Here is a 25,638-nt window from a genome sequence, read left to right on the forward strand (position 1 = left end):
GGCTCCATGAGTGCCGGATTTATGTATAAGCTAAGCCAAAATCCCTTATTTTGGCTGCTGATCCCTTATTTTCAGGGCTGCTGGTCCCTTATTTTCAAATCTGTAAGTTGACAGCTATGGCTCTCCCACCCATTCACCTTCTTTGACCACCACCACCCTTTCCATGCCACAGTTCAGTGATAGAAGAGCTGCTTTGCGTGCAGAAGGTGCGATGTTCATTGCCCAGCCGTCTCTCCAGGGAGGGCTGGGAAGGTCCTTTCGGTCTGGCAGCAGCGGCCCCCCAGCGCCTTCTCAGGCGGGGGCTTCTCCTCTCGCAGCCCAACCTGGAGAGGCCACCCGACACCTTCTGCAGGCCAAGCAGCTGCTCTGCCCACTGAGTTGAGGCGGCCCTGCAAGGGGAGAGGGGGTATCTTCATGTCCCCCCCAGCCCCACGGCTTGGAGGCTCTCTCCCTTCTCCAGCCCCCCAAGGACCACCCCGTGGTGCCTCGACCGCCTTCCTTCCCCTCCCGCGCAGAGGGGGCGCTGCAGGCGCCTCCACAAAGGCAACGCCGAAGCCGGCGGGCCCTTAGCTGCGCATGCGTGCTCGTCCCGCTCCCGGCGCAACGGCAGAAGGCGCTGCGGCAGGGAGACGCTCTAGCCGCGTGCTCCGGAAGTTGCGTCAGCGGAAGTTCCGGTCCGGGGAAGGGGAATCTCCCTTTTTCCCCTTTCCCTTCCTCGCCAAGCGGTGTGATGCGTGTGGAGAAGTGCTACTTCTGCTCCGGCCCCGTCTACCCGGGCCACGGGGTCCAGTTCGTCCGCAACGACTGCAAGGTGAGTGAGGGCGCCTCTGAGCATGGGCAGAGTGCCGCCTCCTCAGGCAGGCGACGTGGCGGGGAGGGCGGGTCGGTCTGTGGAGACGTCACACCCGCAGCCCATCCTTAGGGCTCCTCCATAGCGGCCTGCCTCTCGAGGGCTCGCATGATACGTGTCCCCCCTTTATGGGGCATTCAGACGTGGCTGTGTGGCAGCTGCGGTTGCATCCCGATCGGCTCGCGGGATGTTCACGCATCTGCCCAGGAACCATCCCTTCACCCACCCACCCACTTTTCATTTCGCTTCCCCATCTTCTAAAAGTCTGTTGCTTAAAAGTGGGTTGCCGTGTTTCCCAGACTTGGGTCCCCAGTTGTTGTTGGTCTATAACTCCCACCATCCCCGATCACTGTTCCTGAAAGCTAGGAATGATAGGAGTTGCAGTCCAAGAACAACTGGGGACCCAAGTTTGGGGGAAACTGCTAGGGCGGCAGGGGTCTCTAACAAACCTCAGTTGTGCCAGCCGAAGGTTTTGCTCTGCACTTGGCTTTCTCCCGTAACGTAGTGACAGGCCAGAAGCAGCCCTGGGAACTCCTGCCCTTCAGGGTAAACACCGTTTCCTAGGCTGCTTGGATTGTAGGGGCAGGATCTGAACATCACAATAAATGTTGATAAAGAGATTATTGAGGGAAACCCAGATTGTTCCTCCTTAGGTGGGTGGGGAGCATTTTTGGCTGCAAAAGTGTGGCTCAGTTCACTGATAACCAGCTTGGGTCTGTGTGTCTGCAGTCCCTCATTGGAGGAGATGCTACTTAATTATCCGTCTCTAGAATGGGGCAGCTCCAGATTGGCCCCTTGTTGTCTCCCCTTTGGGAGCAGGCATTGGGCTCTCTCTACCCAGAGGGCCCCTTTGTGGTTCAGGCACAGCTTTTTGACCTGGGAGGCATTTTCTATTTGCTCTCTCTTCCTGCAGGTGTTTCGGTTTTGCAAGTCAAAATGCCACAAAAACTTCAAGAAGAAGCGGAATCCAAGGAAGGTCAGATGGACCAAAGCCTTCCGCAAAGCATCTGGGAAAGAATTGACAGTGGTGAGTGTGCGAGTCAGGGGTGCTTTTGGGCACATCACTGTGCCCCAATCCCATTCAAGCAAGTGGGATTCTAGGAGTGCTGTAAAATTATTATTTAAAGGTTTTGAGGCATGGAAGTGTCACTGAGCTTGCACTGCTGGCCTGTAGCTGTGGAGCAGCTGCTGAAATGACAGAGTAACTTGAACAAACAAAGTCAAGTCTGCTTCCCCAAGATGTATTGATTTTCACTGGCGTAAGAGATTTGAGGGGACTATTAGAAGCTTTTATTCATAATGTTCCACATTCAGAGGCAGGTTGTCTCTTTGGATATCAGCTTCTATGGAGCATCAGTTATACCTTCGTGTCCTATTTGTGGACATCTCTGGCATTGTGGGTAATGGAATGGTAGACTAGTTGGATCCACTTGGTCTGATCCTCCTTTTTGGTGAACTCAGCTTTGGTCCACTTGCCCATGTTTTACCTTCCAATGTGACGTTACTGCAGGGCATTCTCCATGCTCCACATCACATCACAGTCACAACACCCATCCACTATGGATGTACTTAAGTTGCTGATTGGACCTTTTTGTGTTGGCATTTTTGCTGCTTTTTCTGTGAAAGAGACTTGTTGTTTATTATGGTCTTAGAGATGAGTGGTGATACCTGCAGTTCAGGAGGAGGTAAGTCATTTTCTTGCCTTTGGCTTGCAGCTCTGAGCAGCTGCGAGTTCTGTGCTGGACTTGCAAATGTTATGCTGGACTTCCCTCTTTTGAAAAATGTTTCAAAAGGAAGACAGGTGTTTGGGGCACCAGCTTGAAACTTAGTTGTCTGACACTAATTCTTCTGCTTTTAACTATGTAGGACAATTCATTTGAGTTTGAGAAACGGAGAAATGAACCCGTGAAATACCAGCGAGAGCTTTGGAATAAGACAGGTATGTTCAATTCCTAGATGCAGTGGGGCAGGATTTCAAAAAACACTAAGTAATGTTAGCAACTTGTTGTTTTAAACCAGCATAACTTAGTAGTTCACAGCATGTGAAATTTAAAAGTGCCTGTGAAATTTGTGCCAGCATTTTCTAATGGTGTAAATGGAATCGTGGGGTGGGAGTTGAGCTAATTATCAAGTATAGCTATTACTACTACTACTACTACTAAACTTTATATACCGCCCTATACCTGCAGGTCTCAGGGAAGTTCACAGGATAAAATCAGAATATAAAACCACAAAGTACATAATCAAAGTAAATACAACAATAACCCAATAATTGCAGTAACCCTAAATATGCAATTACTGAACATCTGGTGAACATGTGCAGAAGGCCATACCACGTGATATAAACATTTCATTTGTTCAAAGTCCTACGTTGCTCAATTGTAATAAAGCCCTGTAAAATAAGTCAGTATTATCCCTCTTGGCAGGTGGAGCGGGAGCCTGTCCAAGACCAACTAGTGAGGTCATGGCTCAAATGCAGTTAATTTTAATATTACAATGTTTTTCTTTTTCAGTGGATGCAATGAAGAGAGTAGAAGAGATCAAGAGAAGGCGGCAGGCCAAATTCATCATGAACAGGTGAGTGGCGGTAATCCCTTTTCCCTTTGAGGCATCAGTTGAGGATGGAGGGCTTTGACCCCAGCTGCACTAAAGTTCCCCCCCCCCCCACACACAAATTGGTTCTCTTGGGCTCCATTGAGATGCCGGGGAAATTTGGAAGGAACAATTTGCTTCTCATGATGTTTCTGGGGGCAAAATCAATGAACAAGATCCACCAGTTGAAAGTGGAAAAAGCGGTTGGCCTTACAAAGTCATAATTGTCAGAAATACCCAATATGACCACGTGCTTTGCTGTGAGAGGTGTTTTTTGTTTTGTTTTGTTTTGTTTTGTTTTAAATGGGTTTCCTCTTCATTGCTAATAGCTGGACTTCTGTGAGTGATATCTCAGTTCTTTTTGACAGGCATGAAATGTGTGCTCCAATTTATTAAAATCTGCTTGTACTCTTACTTTCATTGATTTTGCAATAAGAGTGTTCCTGCTCATCTCTTCTCTCCCACCCACCCCAGATTAAAGAAGGGGAAAGAGCTTCAGAAAGCACAAGACATCAAGGAGGTCAAGCAGAACATCCACCTTCTCCGGGCTCCCCACGCAGGTGAGGCTGGCTGATCAGGAAGTCAGGAGTATTGTTCCTAAGCAGCCTTTTGTAATATGAAATGGGTAGCTTAGCCAGATCAGAAGGCAGAGGGGCTTCCCTGAGAATTCTACAGATGGGTTTCTTCATTAAAATTATTTGTATGCTGCCTTTGGGGATCTCACCTGCCTGAAGTAAATACAGTGGTACCTTGGGTTACAAACACTTTGGGTTACAAACTCCGCTAACCCGGAAGTACTACCTTGGGTTGCGAACTTTGCCCCAGGATGAGAACGGAAATTGTGCACCAGCGGCAGCGGGAGGCCCCCTTAGCGAAAGCACACCTCAGGTTAAGAACGGTTTCAGGTTAAGAATGGACCTCCGGAACGAATTAAAATCACTGTACTATAAAATCACAAAAATGCAAAAAATCCATAAATAATCCTGACAAATGCAGCAAAAATTAATTATATTTACAAGGCCAGTTAAATATGGATTAGACTTAATTAAGAAAAGGTGGGTTTTTAAAGCTGTTTAAAAATGTTCAGTGTTGAGGCCACAGCAAAACCTCTTGAAGGAGAAGGAGTTCCGCAGTCTGAGGTTTTCCAGAGGACTGTGGAATTGAAAATTTGCATTTTTTATTTCTTTTCAAGGCAAATCCAAAGAGCTGGAAGAGAAGATGGTTCAGCAGTTACAGGACACCATGGAAGTGGAAGGTGCCTCCTAGAGAGCATCTCTGTTGGAGCCTATTTGTTTATTTCTGTGTCTGTAAAGTGTGAGAAGCAACCCTGTTTTTTCTCTCTTCTGCTTTGGCCACGCTGAGTGTAGCTGTCAGAGAAGACGACATGTAGCCCATTGAAATGGACTCTCTGTGCCAAAACTGGGACGGAGGGAATAAAATGGCTGACTTGAAGAGAATGGTTTCTTACTAGATTTTTATGCAACTCTGTTAATTCAAATCCAGTGAGTTGAATGGGGCATCAGCATTGGGCAGGAGAGACATGTGTGCCTGGAATTGAACTACTTTTGCAACCAGCTTGTCAGTGAAGGCATAAATGGCTTGTGAAGTGATGCTTGGCAGGTAGCCCCTTAGGACTTATAAAATCCAGCATGCAGTCTTATTCTGCTTAAAGAAATATTGACACACAAACATCCTGCATGGAGCTGCCATGTACTAGCAGATTTCCACAGGCAAGAGGGGGTGGGTGAGAGGCTGTGATCGACTGGTGGATTTCTGGGTGATTTGCAGTACATCAGCAAAGGTTTTCAACTGCTTAATGCTAGCAACACGTAACAGTTGCTATTGGGCTGCTGAAACCAAAGACTTGAAGGGAGGAGGATTTGTGTGTGAAAAGGCTGAGAACTCAGTGATGGAAGCACATTCACAGACAGATCTATGAGCCTGTAAATCTTGGATCTGTTTCTCATGCTTCCACTCCTCACCGAGAGACCCTTGTAGTGCAGGCCTGGGTAAAGGGGTGTGTGTGTGTGATGGAGATGGCACTGGACTGTTCCTCTTTTGGTCTTGACCTTGGAATGGCACCACTGTCTAGGATCTGCTGGAAGACAATGGTGGGTGGGTTCCTTTCTATTTCCTGGTGAGTGGACTTCCCTTCTATTTATTGACAAGTGACAGCCATTGTCTGAGCCACCCAAATTTGATTTTGTGTGTGTGTGTGTGAGTGCTTAGGTGATTGGTGAATCCAATATTATGGTGTCACAACCTCCCAAAATTAGGAAGCACGTCAAAATGGAGTCATGGAGAGATGCAGCTTTCCTGGGACACCCTCCCCACCGCACCCAACACACCAAGATCTGGAGAAAGAGAGACATACCCTTGGTGTGCTGGATGATCTGATTCAGCAGCAGAGGGTAACTGGCCAGGCGCTGCAGCTCGCAATCCAGGAAACTGGCCAGCCGGTGGGGGTGGCATTCCGGGCTGCTCTCAGTTTCCTGGGAATGGCAGAGAAGGAAGCAGACAGACAACATGTATCTGGGCGCCAGAGAGAGTCAGCCACCTCCAGGGTCACAAGCAGCAAAACCAGTGGGGTGAGCCTTGCTGCTCAGCTCCTGCTTGCTGTGGGGCTTCTCCTTTGGGGCAGCTGTGAGACAGAAGGTTGCCCCTCATTCCAAGGACACCAAACCCAGAGGAAGCCCCGGGAACCCCTGCAATCTCGCACGACCTGGAGATTGGGGTGGCATGGAACTAGATTTACCCCCTAACCTATACCACCTGGCCGGTTCTTCTGCACTGTTGCATTTGCCCAGGGAGTGGACAGGCGGGAGAAGAGGACAGGCCTCCTGCCCCTCCCCTTGCATGGGAAAGGGGCCCCCCAGGGACAGTGCCCAGCCAGCAGCTGAGAAGGCCCCTTCCGTGAGCTCAGCCTCCTCTTCTCACACAGCTTACCTGGATGACACACCTGAACCGAGCATTCCTCTGCTGCTTCTCCTGAAGGATCTCCCTGGCCCTGGCCTGCTGCAAGCTGCCCTTCAGGACGGCCTGCTGGAGCTCCTCAGGTGCAGCCACACCAAACTGGGGGGAAGGAAGGAAGGGGGCAGGGGAGAGGAAACACAAATGGTGAGCATCAGGAACTCAAGAGCCCCAGTCCACTGGAGACCCACAGGCAGCCTCCTCCCAGCTGCCGCCAGCTTCTCCGCCCTGCTCTGGGATCCTTACCTGGGAAAGCAGGAGATCCCCAATCTCCCCAATGAGGGGCCCTTCCTCCTGCAGATCCCTTATCTTCCCCGACAGAGAACCTGGGAGGGGAGGGAAGAATCATGGGAGGGGAGGTTGAGCAAGGCAACGGGAGTGGGGGAATAAAGAATAACCCCAGCAGGGACAGAGACGGCCTGCTCTTTTTAAAATGCCACTTTCTCAGTGGTGGAGAGACCATGCGTCTCATTTGTTTGTGTCATTTACACCCCAGCCTGCCCTCCAAGGAGCTTAAGAGGGTATCCATGGGTTCCCTCCTCATTTAATCCTCACAACAACCCTGTGAGGTAGGTTAGGCTTAGAGGCAGCAACTGGCTGCCCCCTCCATCCTCCTTGCCCAAGGCAGTTGATGCCTCTGAACAATCCCCGTTCCTGGGGGGGGGGGGGGCATTGCGCTTGTGCTCCTGCCCTGCTGCTTGTGGGGCCCACTGAAAACTGGCTGCCGGTCTGGCTGGGCCCCTTGGGCCTAATCCTGCTGCAGAGCTCTTTGGATGCTGTGCTTTTCTTTTTGTCCCTTTCCCCTCTGCCTGTGACCCACCCAGGAAGAAGCGGAGGCCTGGGCCAGCCACAGAATGGGGACCGGTCTGGAGGGGCAACAGACTTACCATGGATCTTAGGTCGGGGAAGATGAGGTCAGCTCCTCCTGCGAAAGGAGCTTTTCTGTATGGAGCCGCTGATAGAAGAGCACGGCCACAATACACAGGGAGCTCAGGTGGGAGGCCTCCGTCATAAACAGCTCTGTGCAAAGAGGGCAGAAGGGGAAGAACGTCAGGTAGAGGTCGCATCCCAGCAGGGTCTGGATAAGAGGCAGCTAAAACGGACTTTTCTTTGAAAAAAGACTTGGGCTCTGCCTGACAAGGAGAGATGGATCCTGCTCTCCTCCTGAACTGGGAGCAAAGCCCAAAGAGTGGCCATTGGTGGGGTGCCAAGGAGTTGGGTCCTCCTGGCCCAAAGTGACCTCAGGCAGGCATGCATATTTATGGTATGATAAAGTTAAGATCAATAAGGCCTTTAAGAACCATATTGTCAGGAAAGCAGTATTTAATGTCTGGACAAAATATAAAGACTTATTGGAAAACAAAACTCCGAGGTGGCTGTCCCCTCTGGAAGCCAAGGCCCGAAAAAGACCCAATATGGAGGCCAAATGGCCAAAATATTGGGAAATATTAGAAAAAGACGGTGACAATTGGAAATTGCAGAGTTTGGAGAAAATGGAGGGTAAAGTGCGAGACTGGTTACATTACGCCCAGATTAAAGAAGTTTTTAAAAATGACAAAAAACTAGGGTTCCAGGTGGAGAAATCGAAGTTGGAGACAGAACTGTTAGAACCAAAGACTAAGGTACTATCAAGAATGTATAACTTGCTGTTAAAATGGAATACACGAACTGGTTAAATCTGCTATGATAAAGTGGACACAGGATATTGGGCATAACATTATGTTTGAGGACTAGGAAAGGTTGTGGACCACTGGGCTGAACTTCACTGCATGTAATGCTTTGAAGGAAAATGTAATGAAAATGATATATAGATGCTACATGACCCCAGTTAAACTTGCCAAAATATACCATTCGTCTGATAATAAATGTTGGAAATGTAAGGAAAATGAAGGAACATTCTTTCACCTCTGGTGGACCTGCCCTAAAGTGAAGGCCTTCTGGGAAATGATATATAATGAGCTGAAAAAGGTATTTAAGTATACCTTCACCAAGAAACCAGAGGCCTTCCTCTTGGGTATTGTCGGCCAGGGGGTGTTAAAGAAGGACCGAACATTTTTTATGTATGCAACAACAGCAGCAAGGATACTCATTGCCAAGAATTGGAAGACTCAAGATCTACCCACACTGGAAGAATGGCAGATGCAGCTGATAGACTATATGCAACTGGCAGAGATGACCGGCAGAATCCGAGACCTGGGAGAAGAAAGGATGGAAGAAGATTGGAAGAAATTTAAAACTTATTTACAAAAATATTGTAATTTGATTGAATGTTAAGAAGGATGCTTGATCATAAATAATTGGCCACCACTAAACTAGATCGAAATTAGATGATAAGTGAGATTAAGGAAAAGACAAATCCTTTGGGAGAACTATCAGATTATATTTAAACGAGTGGATATAAGATTGTAAACAAGATGATAATTTGCTTGAAAATTTTTTTTAACAATGTAAGTGGGAGCGGGAGACGTGAGGAAGTCCAAACGAGTTATGAAATTTTGTGTATGACATAAGCAATGTTGTTTGTTATTTATGCTTTTCTCTTATAAAAATTCTTAATAAATATTTTTTTAAAAAAACAAAAACAAAGTGACCTCAGGCAGGGGTCCCTCCTTCCCAGGCCTTCCTGGAGATGCCACTGCACTTGGGGCTCATGCAGGCAAGGCAAGGGCTCCACCGCCGAGCTGTGGCCATTTGCCAGCCTGGACACCAAGAAGCACCCCATGGCTCTGGCGGTTTTAGGGCGGCGTGACTGGTGTGGCTGCACTGGGCACCGCACTGCAGGGGGTGCAAAACAGTGCTTTGGAACAGAGCGCGAGAGGTGGCAGTGGGCCTTGTGGGTGGGAGTTGCACAGGGTGGCACTGGAATTGGAGAGCCCAAAGTCCACCACTGCCATTCTGGGACTTGTCTGGAGAAAAATGATCTCCTGGCCATTTTTGAGAACTCAAAACTTCCAGGCTACTCTTGGGAGGGAGGAGGACCCACTTCCCAGCCGATCTCCCAGGCACACTCTCCCTCCCCATGCTTTACCAAAGTGAAGATCCCCCTGGACTCCCTTGCCTAATATTTCTGAAGGAGACCTGAGGTAAGAGCCACAGAAAGACCCTCCTCACCAGGAATGGCTTCCTGCCAGAGGACCTCCCGTGCCGGAAGAGAGCCAGCGATGTTGCGGCCGGCCGTCTCTCTCCAGAGGCTGCCCTTGTAATGAAAGACTTCCAGCTCCGAGGGGAGGGAGCGGTCCGGCTTGGCTCTCCCACCTGAGACTCTGGCTGTTCTGTGGAAGGGAGAAGCAAAGATCTGTTAGACTGTAACATTAAAGTGATGACTAAAATGCATAAGATGTTATTGGAATGGGAAACAAAGGATGAACAAGTGAAATCTTCAACGATACTTTGGACAATAGATATTGGTCATAACACAGAAATGGAAGCATAAGAACGATTGTGGAATACGGATATAAAATTTACAACTTGCTATGGCACAAGAGAAAATTATATGAAAAATGTTATATAGATGGTATTTAACACCTAGTAGACTCGCAAAACATATGAATAATAATAATAATATAATAATAATGATTTATTATTTAAACCCCGCCCATCTGGCTGAGTTTCCCCAGCCACTCTGCGCGGCTCCCAATCAAGTGTTAAAAACAATACAGCGTTAAATATTAAAAACTTCACTAAAAAGGGCTGCCTTCAGATGTCTTTTAAAGATAAAATAGCTGCTTATTTCCTTCACATCTGAAGGGAGAGTGTTCCACAGGGCGGGTGCCACTACCGAGAAGGCCCTCTGTCTAGTTCCCTGTAACCTCACTTCTCGCAATGAGGGAACCGCCAGAAGGCCCTCAGCACTGGATCTCAGTGTCTGGGCTGAACGATGGGGGTGGAGATGCTCCTTCAGGTATACAGGATCGAGGCCATTTAGGGCTTTAAAAGTCAGCACCAACACTTTGAATTGTGCTCAGAAACGTACTGGGAGCCAATGCAGATCTCTCAGGACCGGTGTTATGTGGTCCTGGCAGCCACTCCCAGTCACCAGTCTAGCTGCCGCATTCTGGATTAATTGCAGTTTCTGGGTCACCTTCAAAGGTAGCCTCACGTAGAGTGCATTGCAGTAGTCCAAGCGGGAGATAACAAGAGCAGGTAGGGTCTTAGCCTGTGTACCAGGTGGAGCTGGTAGACAGCTGCCTTGGATACAGAGTTAACCTGCGCCTCCATGGACAGCTGTGAGTCCGAATGACTCCCAGGCTGCACACCTGGTCCTTCAGGGGCACAGTTACCCCATTCAGGACCAGGGAGTCCCCCCCACACCCCCTGTCCCCCCAAAACAGTACTTCTGTCTTGTCAGAATTCAACCTCAACCTGTTAGTCACCACCCATCCTCTAACCGCCTCCAGGCACTCACACAGGACCTTCACCGCCTTCATTCACCTTGCTGAAGAATAGTAGATTTGAGACTGGGCGATAGTTGGTCATATTGGCTGGGTCTACAGATTTTTTTAAAGAAGCAGTTTAATGACCCTCTTTCAGCGGGTCTGGGAAGGCGGGAAGCATTCACCACCCCGCAGAGCCCATCGCCCAGCCCTTCCCCGCTCGCTTTTATTAGCCAGGATGGGCAAGGATCAAGGAGACAAGTGGTTGGTTTCACTTGTCCAAGCAGCCTGTCCCCATCCTCGGAGGTAACAGATTGGAATTGATCCCATGTAACATGACTAGACAGGACTCTAGCACTCTCCCGCCCCAGCCTTGCTCCCATGGTGGAGTCTACCTCCTTCCAAATCTGAGCGACTATCTGCAAAAAAAAAAATTGCAAAATCATTGCAGGAGATCTTGGGGTCCCTATCAGACCCCGGTGACACAGGTGGTTTCCATAGATTGTGAACCACCTGAAAGAGTCTCCTGCTGATGTTTTCTGCAGATGCAATAGAGGCGGTGAAGAAGGCCCTCTTCACTGTTGCCATTGCCACTTGGTAGGCTCGACGTTGAGCTCTAGCCTGTGTCCAGTCTGATTCAGAATGAGTTTTCCGGCACCGGTGCTCTAGCCATCTCAACAATTGTTTCATCGCCCTCAGCTCCGGGGAAAACCACAGGGCTGTCTGGGCTCCATGCAATTGGAGAGGGCGCTTCGGAGCCAGACAGTCAATAGCCCTGGTTAACTCTGCATTCCAGCAGGCCACCAGGGAATTGGCTGAAAGGCCATCAACTTGGGATAAAACATCCCCTACCACCAATTGGATCCATTAAGGTGAAATATACTCAGAGTCGCAAAGTGATTTCATGCTCTTTATTCAGCTCATAGTGGTGAGGAGGAATGAATGAATGTCCCCTCAAAGTATCTGCTTTATATACATTATTTACACAATGGGCTGCACACGATTGGCTAATTCTGGAATTCTACTGTAAGCCAATCAGGTTGTGGATTCACTTCTATCTGGAGCATGATTGGGTGGTTCCTGCCAACCAATCATATTGCTGCATTGTTCTAGGACCAATCAGACTGCTGCAGTTTGGATCCTATTCAACTCAGTACATAACACCCCTCCCCTCTAAGTTCCAGTCCTGCCTGGGAGGTCGCATTCATAGTCCTCGAGGTACGCCGGCGGCCTACGTGTGCGTTGTGGCCTGGGGTGTTCCCTGGTCCGGGGTTCAGGTTCTGGCTCGTGTTCCAAGGATGCTGGCTGTGATGGGCCTGTTTGGTCTGGCACAACCGGCTCGCTCAGTCGTGGTTCTGGCTCTGGTGTCCTTTCGGCCTCGCAGGTCCTCTCTGTATTTACTGATTCTGCCTCTCCTGCTGCCCCCTCCTGCTCTATGGGCCTCACTGCCCCGCTGTTCCCTTGGGACTCCTCTGACCCTTCCTCCTCCTGGTTTTCTCCCGGGAATCGTCGCCGTATCTGGTCGCAGTGGCGGCGCCAGCATTGCCCCCCATTCGTTAGCACCTCGTACGACCCGGGGCCAATGACCCTGGTGACTGTGGCAGGTACCCATGCTGGGCCTGCCCCAAAATTCTTTGCGTACACTGGGTCCTGGGCCTTGAAGGTCCGGGGGTTCCTGCCTTCCCCCACCACTACCTCATCCTGAGCTCTATCGGGGTGAAGGCGGTCCAATCTGATTGCAAGGCGCCGACCCATTAGTAGTTCAGCAGGGCTCCGGCCAGTTGTTGAGCTGGGGGTGCTGTGCTGTGCTAGGAGGAATGTGGCAAGGCGGTACTCCCAATCCCTTTGCGTCATGCGGCGAAGGGTGTCCTTGGTGGTCCACACCATGCGTTCTGCTTGGCCATTGGTGGCAGGGTGGAATGGCGCCGAACGGATGTGGCGGATGGCGTTCTGCGCTGTGAAGGTTTGGAATTCTCCTGACGTAAATGCAGCCCCATTGTCTGAGACGAGAGTGTCAGGGAGCCCGTGGGTTGCAAACAGCCTGCGTAGTACCCGGATGGCTGCGGACGTAGAAGTGGACGGTACCAGTGCGACTTCCAGCCATTTGGTGTAGGAGTCCACCACTATGAAGAATGTTTTCCCCTGAAAGGGGCCAGCGAAGTCCACATGCAGGCGTGACCATGGTGCTCGGGCGGACTCCCAGGACTGGACTGGGGCCCTTGGGGGATCTGGGCGGGATTCTTGGCAGGCCTGGCAGTGTTTGACCCAGGCCTCTATCTCTCCGTCGATCCCTGGCCACCACACATAACTCCTGGCCAGGGCCTTCATTCTTACTACCCCTGGGTGTGTCTCATGTAGGGCTGTGAGGACCCTTTTGCGGAGGGGCTGGGGAACAACAACCCTGCTTCCCCATAACAGGCACCCCTTGTGGGCCGACAGTTCATGTTTGCGGGTTGTGTAGCCAGCGAATTCTGGCCCAGGACTGCTGCTGGGCCATCCCCTCCACACCCAGTCCAGGACTCGGGAGATGACCCTATCTTTCTTGGAATGGTGTGCAACTTCTTGTGCCTGAATGGGGCGGTCAGGAAGCAGCTCCAGGCTCATAACCTCTTGTGCAGGTGCTGGGTCGGGGCCTGTTTCTGGTAGTGGTAGCCTGCTGAGGGCGTCCGCATGGCCCATCGCCTTTCCCGGGCGGTGAATCAGTGCATACTGGTAGCTGGCAAGGAAAATTGACCACCTGAGGACACGAGGAGACAGCACTTGGGGGGTCTGCTGAGACAGCACTTGGGGGGTCTGCTTTTCGGGAGCAAACAAGCCAAGCAACGGCTTGTGGTCAGTCACCACGGTGAAGGGCCGCCCGTACAAAAAATCATGGAATTTTTTTACTCCCTTCACGATTGCGAGCCCCTCCTTGTCTATTTGCGAGTAGTTCCGCTCGGTTGCGTTGAGTGTCTGGGAAAAGTATGCTACCGGTACCTCTCTCCCATCCGGGAGTTGGTGTCCCAGGACAGCGCCGATGCCATAGGGTGAGGCGTCGCATGCTAGCACAACTGGCAGCCTCTCGTCGAAGTGCGCCAAGACCGAGTTTGAGACAAGCAGGTCCTTGACTGCCTGGAATGCAGCCTCCTGGCGCTGGCCCCACACCCAAGGGGCCCGCTTGTCCAGGAGTCTGTGTAGGGGCTCCGCTACCGCCGCTTTGTGGGGAAGGAAGGAATGGTAAAAGTTCAATAGTTCCAAGAAGGCCTGAAGTTCAGTTTTGCTCTTGGGTGCTGGGGCATCACAAATGGCCCGTACCTTGTCCCCAGTTGGGTGGACCCCTTCTGCGTCCACCATAAATCCCAGAAAGTCCACCTGAGGCACTCCTAGTAGACATTTTTCCCGCTTCACCTTGAGACCCGCCATCTGGAAACGGTGCAGAACGGTGCGGAGGCGGTCCTCAAACTCCTCTGGTGTGGGCCCGGCAATTAACACATCATCGAAGAAGGGGGTGACGCCAGGAATCCCTTTAAGGAGCGAGTCCATTAGATTCTGGAATATGCCTGGTGCCACACTGACACCGAATTGCAGCCGCTTTACCCTGAACGCTCCTCTGTGCGTCACAATTGTCTGTGCCTCTGCTGTGGCCTCATCTACTGGAAGCTGTTGATATGCTTGGGCCAAGTCCAGCTTGCCAAAAATTTTCGACCCAGCCAGTGTGGCAAGGACATGGCTGACCACTGGCACTGGGTATGCATGGGCCGTGAGGGCCTTGTTTATGGTACATTTGTAGTCTGCGCAGATGCGGACTGAACCATTAGGCTTGACGGGTGTGACGATTGGGGTTTCCCAGGGGGCATTAGGCACCGGCTCCAGCACTCCTTGCTCTACAAGCCGGTCCAATTCCTCGTCTATACGGGGTTTCAGGGCGAACGGGACCCGGCGGGCCTTTAGCCTGACCGGTCGTACTGCGGGGTCAAGCTGTAGAGCAATGGGGGGGCCCGTATACTGTCCCAATTTCCCATCGAAAACCTCTGGAAATTCCTTGCATATGGCATCCACGTCCACTTGTAAGGTAGTGTGGTTCACCCCGGTGATGGCTAGCCCCAGTGGTCCAAACCATGCCAATCCCAGTAAGCTAATGTAGGGGCCCTTGACCACAAGCAAGTCCAGTTGCCGCGTCCGCCCTCGGTATTGCACCCTCAAGGTCCCCACCCCCATTGTGGGGACCTTACGTTTCTGGAAGTCCCGGAGGGTGAATGGGGCCGGCCTGAGTTTGGGACCCCCAGTAGGACACAGTTTCCTTAAGGTCCTTGCCGAGATTATGGATAGATTTGAACCCGTGTCAAGCTCCATGCGGCATGGGGCCCCCTCTATCCGTACCTCTACATAAATTTTCTCTATGTTGGGGTAGGGCAACTGGTATACCTGGACGTCCGTGAGCTCCGTCGAGTTGCCTTGGTGCGTTGGGCCCCGGGACCTGGGGCTCTTGGATTGGTCATCTGATGCCTGGCGTCGGGTGGGCCGAGCCCGACACACCCGGGCGATGTGACCCAATTTTCTGCACTGCCTGCACTCTACGTTGCGGAAACGGCAGGTCCTCCTCTCGTGACTTTCCCCGCAGCTTGCGCAGTTCCCTCCTTCTCGTCGAGGCAGCTGTGGTATGTGGGCTGCTTGAGTGTGCTGCTGTACTCGGTGCACTTCCTCCCTGTCAGATCCTGAGTCGTCGGTGAGGTCTTCGTGGTGAACCCTCGGTTGGGATGGCAGGCTCGGCCGTGCCTCTTGTGTCGACCTCTTGGCAGCTTCCGTTGCCAGGGCCTCCTCCAGAGCGACCTGGAACGTTAGGTCCTTCTTAGCGTAGAGGCGTCGTTGCAGCTTCTCATCCTTCAGGCCACCGACGAGGCGGTCCCGAAGCATGTTCTCCAGCTCTGAGAAGTTGCAGAACCGGGCGGCTTGGCGGAGAGAGGTCACAAACCCAGTTATGGTTTCCCCAGGGGCTTGCCGCTTTGCGTAGAAGGCATTTCGACGAGCCACCACTGAGGGCTGTGGCGAAAAGTGCCCCTTAAGCTGTTCCATTATTGTTTTGTATGGAACAGTAGCGACGTCTTCAGGCGCAAGGAGAGCCCGGGCGATTTCAAATGTCTCCTCTCCACAGACGCTGAAGAATATCGCCCTCTTCTTGGCGTCTTCTTCATCGGTGACCCCTTTGGCTTCTAGGAGGAAGGTAAAACGGGAGGCGTACGCTTCCCAGTCTCCCGTTGCTGGGTTGAACGGCGAGAAGCTGCTGCCGGTTGCCATTCTGAGTTCCTTGTGTCCCGGAGCTGAAGCCTGGATACACGGTGTGAGGCAGCGGTGCGGCAGGTGGCGGTGCTGCGGTGCTGTGTGTGGCAGTCAGCTCAGCGGGATCCTACCTTCGTCGCCAGTGAAATATACTCAGAGTCGCAAAGTGATTTCATGCTCTTTATTCAGCTCATAGTGGTGAGGAGGAATGAATGAATGTCCCCTCAAAGTATCTGCTTTATATACATTATTTACACAATGGGCTGCACATGATTGGCTAATTCTGGAATTCTACTGTAAGCCAATCAGGTTGTGGATTCACTTATATCTGGAGCATGATTGGGTGGTTCCTGCCAACCAATCATATTGCTGCATTGTTCTAGGACCAATCAGACTGCTGCAGTTTGGATCCTATTCAACTCAGTACATAACATAAGGTGTGGGGGCAGACCATCCAAATCGGTCCCACCTCCCTGCAGAGGGGAAGGGTCACGGAGAAGTCCAGTTGCACCAGGAAGTGATCTGACCATGGCACTTCTTTTGTTTTGCTTTTACTTAGTGTCAGATCACCAACATCCGTAGAGGTAAACACCAGATCTAAGGCATGTCTGCGGCTATGAGTTGGGCCAAACTTATTCAGGGACAGCCCCATGGAGGCCATGCTTTCCACGAAGTCCCGAGTGGCCCCTTGTAAGGTCGTGTCGGCATGGATGTTAAAATCCCCCAGGACAACCAAACTAGGTGTCTCCAGATGCATATCTGCCACACCTGAAGCAGCTTGGGCAGGGAATCCTTGGTGCAGTGGGGAGGTCGGTACACCAAAAGGAATCATGTACAGCCCCTATTGCCCAACTTCCAGAACATGCACTCAGAGAACTGGGTCTTCTCAATGGGACGCCTGGTGCAGACTAATGACTTCCTAAAAATCACTGCAACCCCCCACCCTTCCCGCCCACATGATCTGGGTTGCTGTGTGTAAGAGAAATCTGGTGGACAAGCAGCGGCAAGGACAGGCCCATCTACTTCATCCAACCAGGTCTCTGTCACACATGCCAGGTCAAATCCTCCATCCACAGTCAGGTCGTGGATGGCAGTGGTTTTATTCATCATTGACCTGGCATTGCACAGCAACACTTTCAGGTCATGTGGGTTTCCCTTGTTGATTCCAGTATCCTTCTGGTCAGGACCAGACCTGGAGGCAGGGATAGTCCTCAAACAACGACTAAGCCTGCCTCCTCGGTAATGACATGGTCTGGTCTTAGTGTAACTCCTCCTCCTGCCTGTGATCTGGTGTCCCAAAACATCCCCCTCTGTGGAACCTGCCCCAGCACTCTATTGGCTGAGGCCCACTCCCAGGCAGCCCTGATCCTTCCCCTTAAAAACCAAAATACAAACTACAGTATATAATAACTTAACAAAATAATGAAAGTAAAAACAAAGCCAGAAACAATTATGCTAAAAATAAACTACTCCCCTCCCTGACTAAACATTTATCCCACTCCAAGCAAAAAGAAAATAATAAAATAATATTATAAAAAACCACCATTTGAGGTGCAGCAAATTAATAACACTTAAAACATTTAAATCCATTTTCGCCACTTGCTGCAGGGAGCTGCTCAGAGTATGCGAGTGTAGGCCCTGCCCCTTGGGCCCAATGGAATAGGCTGGAGAGGGAGCAGTCTTCCCAAACACTCACAAGAAATGTAAAGAGAAAGAAGGTTCATTTTTTTCACATGTGGTGGTCTTGTAATGAGGTCAAAGCTTACTGGGAAATGATATATAATGAATTGAAAAGATGTTTAAGATAACATTTGTAAGAAAGCCAGAAGCTTTTCTCTTGGGAATTATAGGATCAGACTACCTAAACAGTATAGAAATGCATTTATATATGCAGTTACAGCTGAAAGAATGTTATTTGCCAAAAAATGGAAAAGAAGTAGATGTCCCAATGAAAGAATGGATAGTTAAAGTAATGGATTATGCAGAAATGGCAAAGCTTACCAAAAGAATAAGAAACTAAAGAATAAGAAGAATAAGACACTAAACATTTTATAATGGAATGGAAATGGGTTATTGAATATTTACAAATAAACTGAAAACAGATTAAGACATTGGCAGGATTATTGCAAAAACCTACAGTTTCAAAAATATACATGAGAACAGATGATGAAAAGAATGAGTTAAGATAATTTGGAGTATGCAGAAAATGTGAAAATAAATATAAGGAACCACAGAAAGAGGGGGGAGGAAGTTGAGGTTTGAAATGTTAGAATTATAGTTGAACTATTGTTGTAATATAAATGAAAATTATAAAAAAATTATAAAAACCACACCTAACTAACTCTGTGCCAAGTCACTACAACTTTTTAAACAGACAAAAGCCGCCCCCAGTTCCTTCTTATTTTGCAAAGAGTGCAGAGCTGATCCCCAGGGCTAACTAACAAGGTCCTCTGCTCCACTTTCCACTTTGGACAGTGAGTGGCTGATTCTGGCTACTCCTGGCCAGTCACCCAGTGTTACGATGCTAAATTACCCTGATGTTTTCTCCATCAAGCCTCCCCAAACCTGGTTCCCTCCAGATGTTGCTACGGGACTCCAACTGTTGCAATTCTGTTGCAATTCTGATGGTGACAAAAAAGGAAACTCAGAAAATTCATCAGAAAACTCCCTGGACCAACCTTAAAAACTAGGCATGTGGCGGGGGCACAAATCTTCAGGATGCCTCCCCCCTTTCCCATGACTTTACCTTCTACACCAGCCAGCGGCACATTATGAAAAAGATCTTAAGAGCCAGAAAGACCACAAAAGGCTTTCAAGACCACAAAAGAAGGATTGCCGCTTTATGGGCTGCTAACTGATCCAACTGGCTCTCAACTGACCCAGGCCTCCTAGAACTCACCTGGCCTCCTAGGAAACAAAACATTCCGCAGGATTCCACAGCTGGTTGTGAGGTCGGAGCCTGGCCAGGGACTGGAGCCAATGGGCTCTGGGCTCCAGGAATGCTCTCTCTGCCAGGCCCATGGCACCACTGGGCGACTTCAGGCAGCTGCCAAGCATCTGGCCCAGCCCTGCATTTACCCCCAAGCAGAAGGCTCAGGCAGCTGGATCTAGGCTCTCCTTAAGAGTTTCCCCAAACCCTCCCAGTTTTGCATCCCTCTGGGTAATCAAGAAAATAAGGCAGGCCAGGACTGTGGTCCAGTTTCTGGCGCCTCCTTAAAACTCACCTGTTTGCCCAGGTGTTGTTGGCTGGCTAGTGGTCCATCATTTGGCCACGGTGTATTATAGGTTCCAGCGGGTTGAATCTTTTTATTATTTTTTGTGGGAGGCTTCGCTGTATTATGGAGCCGCCTTCTCTCTCTGCCTGAGTGCTCACCCACATTTGTCCCCTCTAGGCATCTTTTTAAAACATGTTTGTGCACCTTGAGGCCTTTCTTGGTGCTTTATTGTATTATTACACGAAAACTCTGTATTTTCTCCAAGGAACTCAAAGTGGTGTACAAGATGCAATTCCTCTCTCCAAATTATCCTCACAATAACCCTGTGAGGTAGGCTAGGCTGAGAGCCCAAAACCTGGTCCAAGGTCAGCCAGGGAGCTTGATAGCCAAGAGGGGACTAGAGCCCTGGACACCTGGGTCCTAGTCCGGTCTGGACACTGCAGTATATCAACAACTTGGATGGTTTTAAAGGAGGATCAGACAACGAAGGAGAAGGCAAACAGCGACTACTAGCCATGGTTGCAATACTTTGCCTTCACAATTGGAATTAGTAATGCTTTGGAACAGGGTCGGCCCATGACATTTTGGCACCTGAGCTGAACCGTTAGTTTGCACACACACAACCCCACCCCCCCCAATTCATGGAGGTGATGGTATGGAAGAAATTTGGCTTCATCTGAAAAATGTACAAAACCAGACTTTTAAACACAACACTGTAGTCCCCACACAATGAAGCCCGCAAAAATCAAGTTGTAGTGTTTTGTGCCTTCTGGAACTTGAGTCTACCTGCTTTTAGCATTCCAATTCGGACACCAAGGAAGATTGTGCAAGCTCAGTGTTGCCCCCTACCCCCCCTGCCCTACACAATCAGGTGCCAGGTTCAAATTCCAGCTCCTTTGTAAAGCTCCCATGGTCACTTTGAGCCAATTACAATCTCTCAGCCTAACCCACCTCACCAGCCGGTTGTGAGGAAACTATGTGCAAGGGAAGGGATAATGTACAAGATCTTTATCTCCAACAGTTAAAATAATATTTTTTAAAAAAATTATTGAGTTGGAAAAAACATTGTGTTATGTTCTACCGTACAAAAGCAGCCATTCGAGCCTAGCATGCAAAACCCTAGCCCTTGCATTGCATGGTGCCTTGCAGTGTCCACACATTAACTGACAGAGATAAGGCACACCCAATACCCAATCCTGAGATTAGTTTCACAAAGACCCTGGGAAGGCAGTTGAGGGTGCGCTTGTCAAAGACCACGTCGAGATGCTCAGCACCCAGCATCTCCACCATGTGCACCTTCTCCTCCTGCAGGCCGCGCCATCGCTTGCAGAGTTCTAGGCTGCAGCGGCAGACACTGTTGTTCCCATCCGCATACACAATGTCTGGGATCGGTTTTTGGAAGATGCCTGTGCCTGAATTTGTTTTGTATGTGGAGATCGGTGCACATGGACGAACACACAGTCTTCACAGTAAGGCTCTATTCCAATGGCATAAGTATCAGGACGACTGGTAGATTCTTATCTGCTGCAGCCTTCACCTGCCTTCACAGCTGTTGTAACATACCGCTTGTTATCTTCCACCTGTTCTGCCATTGAGGACTTCTTGGAGAATTCTTTGTCCAGCTCCTCCCCTTTGACCTCACCGCCTTGGGTGACCCTACTGGGAGTACAGGACTCCCGACGGCTCACAAGGATCACAGATGGTGAAGAAGTCCTCTGTATGGCGGTGGCACCTCCAGCTCACCACATCAGGCTTGTCCAGCCTGGCCTCCCAGGCACAGCAAGGGACCAGAGGAAGAGGGGTGGCAGCCTGCCTGAGGGGTGCACCCACACAGCACAAACCTTGACCCTTACTCTTGACAGCCAGCTGACTCTTGGGACAACAAAGGCTCCCTCCAGTGTGGACTTAATTTATGGTTATGACCTGGACAGCTCCCCTCAGCACCTGCTTCTCATGTTGCTATGGAAAGGCACCTAGGCTGTGTCCAAAGCCAATATCTTTCTGTGCCTGGTTTCATGAACTATGCATGGAACACAGGAAGCTTGGTAATGCTAGCCAGACCATGGATCCATCCAGTCAAATACTATCTACAGGGACAGGCAGCTCCTCTCCAAGGTTCAGGCAAGCATCTTTCACAGCCCTCCCTAGAGACTGAATGTAGGTCCTCTGCATGCAGAACATAGACTCATAGAATTGTAGAGCTGGAAGGGACCATGAGGGTCATCTAGTCCAACCCCTGCAATGTGGGGCTCGAACCCACAACCCTGAGATTAGAGTGTCATGCTCCACTGACTGAGCTATCCCATGCTCTGCCGCTGAGCCACGTGGCCCTTCTCCATGGATGAGAAAGATGAGGGAGACATTTGATCTTGATTACATTTTAATGAAAAAGAGCCACCTACTTCACACTTTCTTCTCAAACCAATACACAAACCGAAACACAGGTAGCCTTTTACATTTGCACACCTAAGTTTTGTTCTATGCCATTCCAACCAACCAACCAACCAATGTGTATCACATATGGAGAAATTGTAGCGAGGATGCCTGAGAATGTGCACAAATTGCTTTGAATATCGGAAATGCTCCATAGCATAGAAGTGCAACAAAAACATAGTTTCTATAATAAACGTGCAGCTATGATTTAACACCTTCTTCACAGCATTCTGGAATGTGCTTTGCCTATGTGTTCTAGAGTCCTAGGCCTGGCAAGCTCTGTCATAATGACTTTCCCATAGTTGGCTGCCACAGTTCTGTAGCCACCAATTGTCTCTCTCTAGTTACAAAGGGAGACCAGATCGACACTGAGAAATCTGGCAGAAGGCCTCAACATCCAGCTGGGAAGGGACTACTGCTCAGCAGCAGAACAGCTGCCTTGACATGCAGAAGGCCCCAGGCAGGGTCAATCCAGCTAAAAGAACCTGGTGACGGGGTCTGCATGAGACCAGTCATAGCAGACAATACAGCACTGAGCTGGGAGGAAGGAGCTTTCCATGTTCCTGAGCTGTTTCCAGAGAACAGAGCTTATAGATTATTGCTATTGTAAATTGGTCATAGAATGCAAATTGCCCCCCTTGTGTTAAACTGACATGCAATTTATACTTGTGTCTGTAAGCAGCAGAGTGAAGGATGGTGGGCTTGGAAATGCATTCGAGATGAGTAAAGAACATTTGTCTCCCCAGCCAGTCCCTTTAGCCATGATTCATCATAAGACCCGTTGTATATTTAAATATTAAAGCTGATCTATGCAAGGCGTCTCTCTGGAGCCTATTAAAAATTCACTTCCCCCTTTACAAATACATAGTAACTCACTAAAACAGATGAAGTGAATGCTCCTCACGTACCAGAAAAGCAAGTTCTTGGTTCAAAAACAAATTGTGAGGACACTGCGTAGGAGGCAGAAGAGTTGTGAGCTCTTCTGCAGTTGAATGCCATGCTTTGCTGATGATTCTCATCTTTGCCTTTTATCACTATTACGTTAAAGGTCAACGTCTCAAGGGACAAGCTCTTTCCTTCGCAGCTCACTGGCAGTCATGGACTCAGGTTCAGCTGCCAACATCTCCCTCTATAGCTGTGCAAGACTCCTGACTGAGACCCTGAAGACCCTGCCTGACCCTGTGGGCAAATCCAACCTGGTTCTCTCCAGATGTTAGATAACAGAGCCATCCATTGCCCCATATCATGTTGGCTGGGGCTGATGGGTGTTGTAATCCAAAACAGCTGGAGGGCACCAAACTGGGGTCCAATAGTCTGACTTTGTATAAGGAAGCAGGATAGATGGAAAACACAAATCTTGAGAAGGGATTTAGCACTTAAGGTGTTCAGATATACAACTAATGCTTAACCTTGACTTGTTGGCTTAACAATCTGAGTATAATTCCAACTGCATAGTGAAGCTCTCCTTTCATCTGCCTGGCTAGATGCTTGTCTCCTAAGGGCAGCCCCCTCATCCAGGTGTGTTCCAGGTGTGTGTACTGAACCCTCAGTAAATCAAAGTTGGAGTTAACTCTTTATTAGCAAAAACACAATCTTCACATAACTTGGCTGAGTGTCAGGCCTAATGAGCACAGCAGCTCATCCCCAGTAGGTCTGGCCCCATGAATCAGTTGCTGAAATGGGAAGTCCCCATCTCCCCACAGCTGTCTTAAGTTCCCTCCTTTCCAGGGCTTCTTCCAAGCAATCAGAGACTACGCCTGCATGCAGCCTGCAGCTGCTCCACCTGTTTCAGCTCTCTTCTGGTTCTGGGAAACAAGCGGGGAGGGGAGCTTGTCGCAGCAGAAGGGGGAGACACCTGTGACTCTTCAACTGCTAGACTCATCTCTGTCTCTCTCTTTTTTCTTTCAATTTTTTTTATTGATTGATTTTCCAATTTTTTTAAGACAAACAAACAAACAAACAAACAAACAAACAAACAAACAAACAAACATCTTAACTGTACTTAATCCAACCTTAGTAACATTGTTGAGTGACTTCCTTGAATCCCCCTGGCTGAGTTTCAGTGTTTATCATTGTAACAGTTTTCCAAAACCAATTTTCTCATAAAATTAACTCAATCACTTAACATCTTTCTTTTCATTTTTAACTTTAAGCATATTATTCTCTGACATTACACATTTAAATCCTCATCTCTGTCTCTTGGCCTCTCTCCTCCCTGCTTCAGCTTCTACCAGGGCCGTCTTTAGCAGATGTGGCACCGGGGTGCAAATATCCGCTCAGCGCCTCCAAATTACCACGGATAGTGGCCCCCCCCCGAAGCTGCGCACTGCCAGCCATGGGGGGGGGCTGTGTGCGCAACTCTCCCCCATGCTGCTGTGGGAGAGCAATCCCTGCAGAGGCTTGGGAGGGAAGCTGCGTGCCCACCAGCCATATAGTTGGCGGGGCGTAGCTTCGATCTTAGGCCTCTGCAGGGATTGCTCTTCCTCCCACAGAGGCTTGGGAAGGAAGCTGCCCGCCCACCAGCATATGTTTGACAGGGAGCAGCTAGCAGGCGTGCAGGGAAAGGGGAGGCCACCAGCAAAGCCGCACAGCTCCCCCACTCGCTGGGGTGCCCCTGAGAGGCTGATGCCCTGGTGCAACAAACCACTAAGCTGTATGGGAAAGTCGGCTCTGGCTTCTACCTCTGATTCTGGACTCCTCTCTGTCACTGAGTCTCCCAGCTCATTAAGCCCTGTTACTTCTTCCCAGTATTCTCCTTCTCCCTCTGACCACTCATTGTTGTCCCACCTCCACTCCCTGGGCTCCAAGGCTTCTTCCCTTGGTGGTTCCCCAGCCGGTTCTTCCCACCATTCTTCTGCATGCAACCAGTCCATGGCATCTAGGTATTGTTGGACTACAACTTCCATCACCCTCAGCCTGCATGCTTAATGGTCAGAAATGGGGAAGGCTACTCTAGGTAAACCCCAACCAAACTTGCTTCTCCTTGTGTGTGTGTGTGTGGCGGGGGGGAGAGGAGTCCTTGCATCAACCTGGCTTGCAATCCAAGGTAGAGGCAAATCTCTTGTGGATTTCAAGAGGAGGGGACTGCATGGATTGCCCTCTGCCTAGTCCTGGCTCATGCCAAAAGAGAAACGGAGGTGGGCTTTTGCAGACCCACCAACATTTCTTTCCCCTGCTGGAGAATCTCCAGAAAGAAAACTTCAACTCCACACATACCCAGCCTCTCTCCTCCTCACCAACACCAGTCTAGGGAAACAGCCACAAAGGGAAAGTGATTCTGCATCAAATCTGTTTACATTTTCAGCAGAGATGGCAGAAAAAGATTTGACACCCCCTGAGATATTTGGTGATTTCTGCATAAAGAAAACGGGTGGCGGGGGGGATAACTCATTTTAGGTAGTCGATGAGGCTGGCAAATGTAATTTGCGAGTAAGAATTTATCTTTGTGTAAATTAATTTTTGTGCGTGTGTGTGTTTAAACTCATTAAGTATGTCAGTGTGGCTCAGTAAATCTGATAAAGTTGCAAACGCATTAGAAGCAGCTGTCTCTGTCCCGAGAGAAGGATGTTTCTATTGCATCTATTAATTCTGTAGGCATATAAAATTAGGCCTCCCTTTCCCCCTGACCTCCATTCCCAGCAAAAGCAGCAGCTCTCACCTCCCCAACCTTGCGGGGCTTATTCTGACTGCAGGCTGCTCAAGGCCCTCTGCCAGGCGGCTCTGTACAAAACCCTGTTGTGGACCAACCTTCTAGCTGAGTCCCTGGGGACAGGGGATTTCATGGTCCCTCTCCCAGCCCGGAAATGTAGGCAAGCCCTGGAAAAGGGCTCCAGGGAGCCAGCACCCCACCCTGCCAGTGGCTGGTTCTCACAGCAGGGTCTATTCTGCACCCTCCTTGCTCTCTGTTTTCTGAGGGGCATTTTGCACAAAAGCAGTATTTGTGTCAGGG

At 49.7% G+C, this 25,638-nt stretch overlaps 2 protein-coding genes across 2 annotated transcripts; one reads left to right on the forward strand and one right to left on the reverse strand.

Moving 5' to 3' along the window:
• The first annotated feature begins 599 nt into the window (after positions 1 to 599).
• Positions 600 to 4,983, forward strand: RSL24D1 (ribosomal L24 domain containing 1). The gene is made up of 6 exons (XM_083712964.1): positions 600 to 811; positions 1,764 to 1,877; positions 2,717 to 2,789; positions 3,364 to 3,427; positions 3,917 to 4,002; positions 4,635 to 4,983. The coding sequence occupies exons 1-6, from the start codon at positions 731 to 733 to the stop codon at positions 4,706 to 4,708; spliced, it is 492 nt and encodes a 163-aa protein (XP_083569090.1). The 5' UTR covers positions 600 to 730; the 3' UTR covers positions 4,709 to 4,983.
• A 684-nt stretch (positions 4,984 to 5,667) lies between these two features.
• Positions 5,668 to 25,609, reverse strand: LOC310831524 (uncharacterized protein; the record flags this gene model as incomplete). Its single annotated transcript, XM_083712136.1, has 6 exons — positions 5,668 to 5,934; positions 6,389 to 6,514; positions 6,659 to 6,738; positions 9,524 to 9,684; positions 25,348 to 25,421; positions 25,580 to 25,609. The coding sequence occupies 6 exons, from the start codon at positions 25,607 to 25,609 to the stop codon at positions 5,668 to 5,670; spliced, it is 738 nt and encodes a 245-aa protein (XP_083568262.1).
• Between the last annotated feature and the right edge of the window lie 29 nt (positions 25,610 to 25,638).

Source organism: Podarcis gaigeae (assembly GCF_964106915.1).
Source record: "Podarcis gaigeae genome assembly, chromosome: 14".
Taxonomy (NCBI): Eukaryota; Metazoa; Chordata; class Lepidosauria; order Squamata; family Lacertidae; genus Podarcis; species Podarcis gaigeae.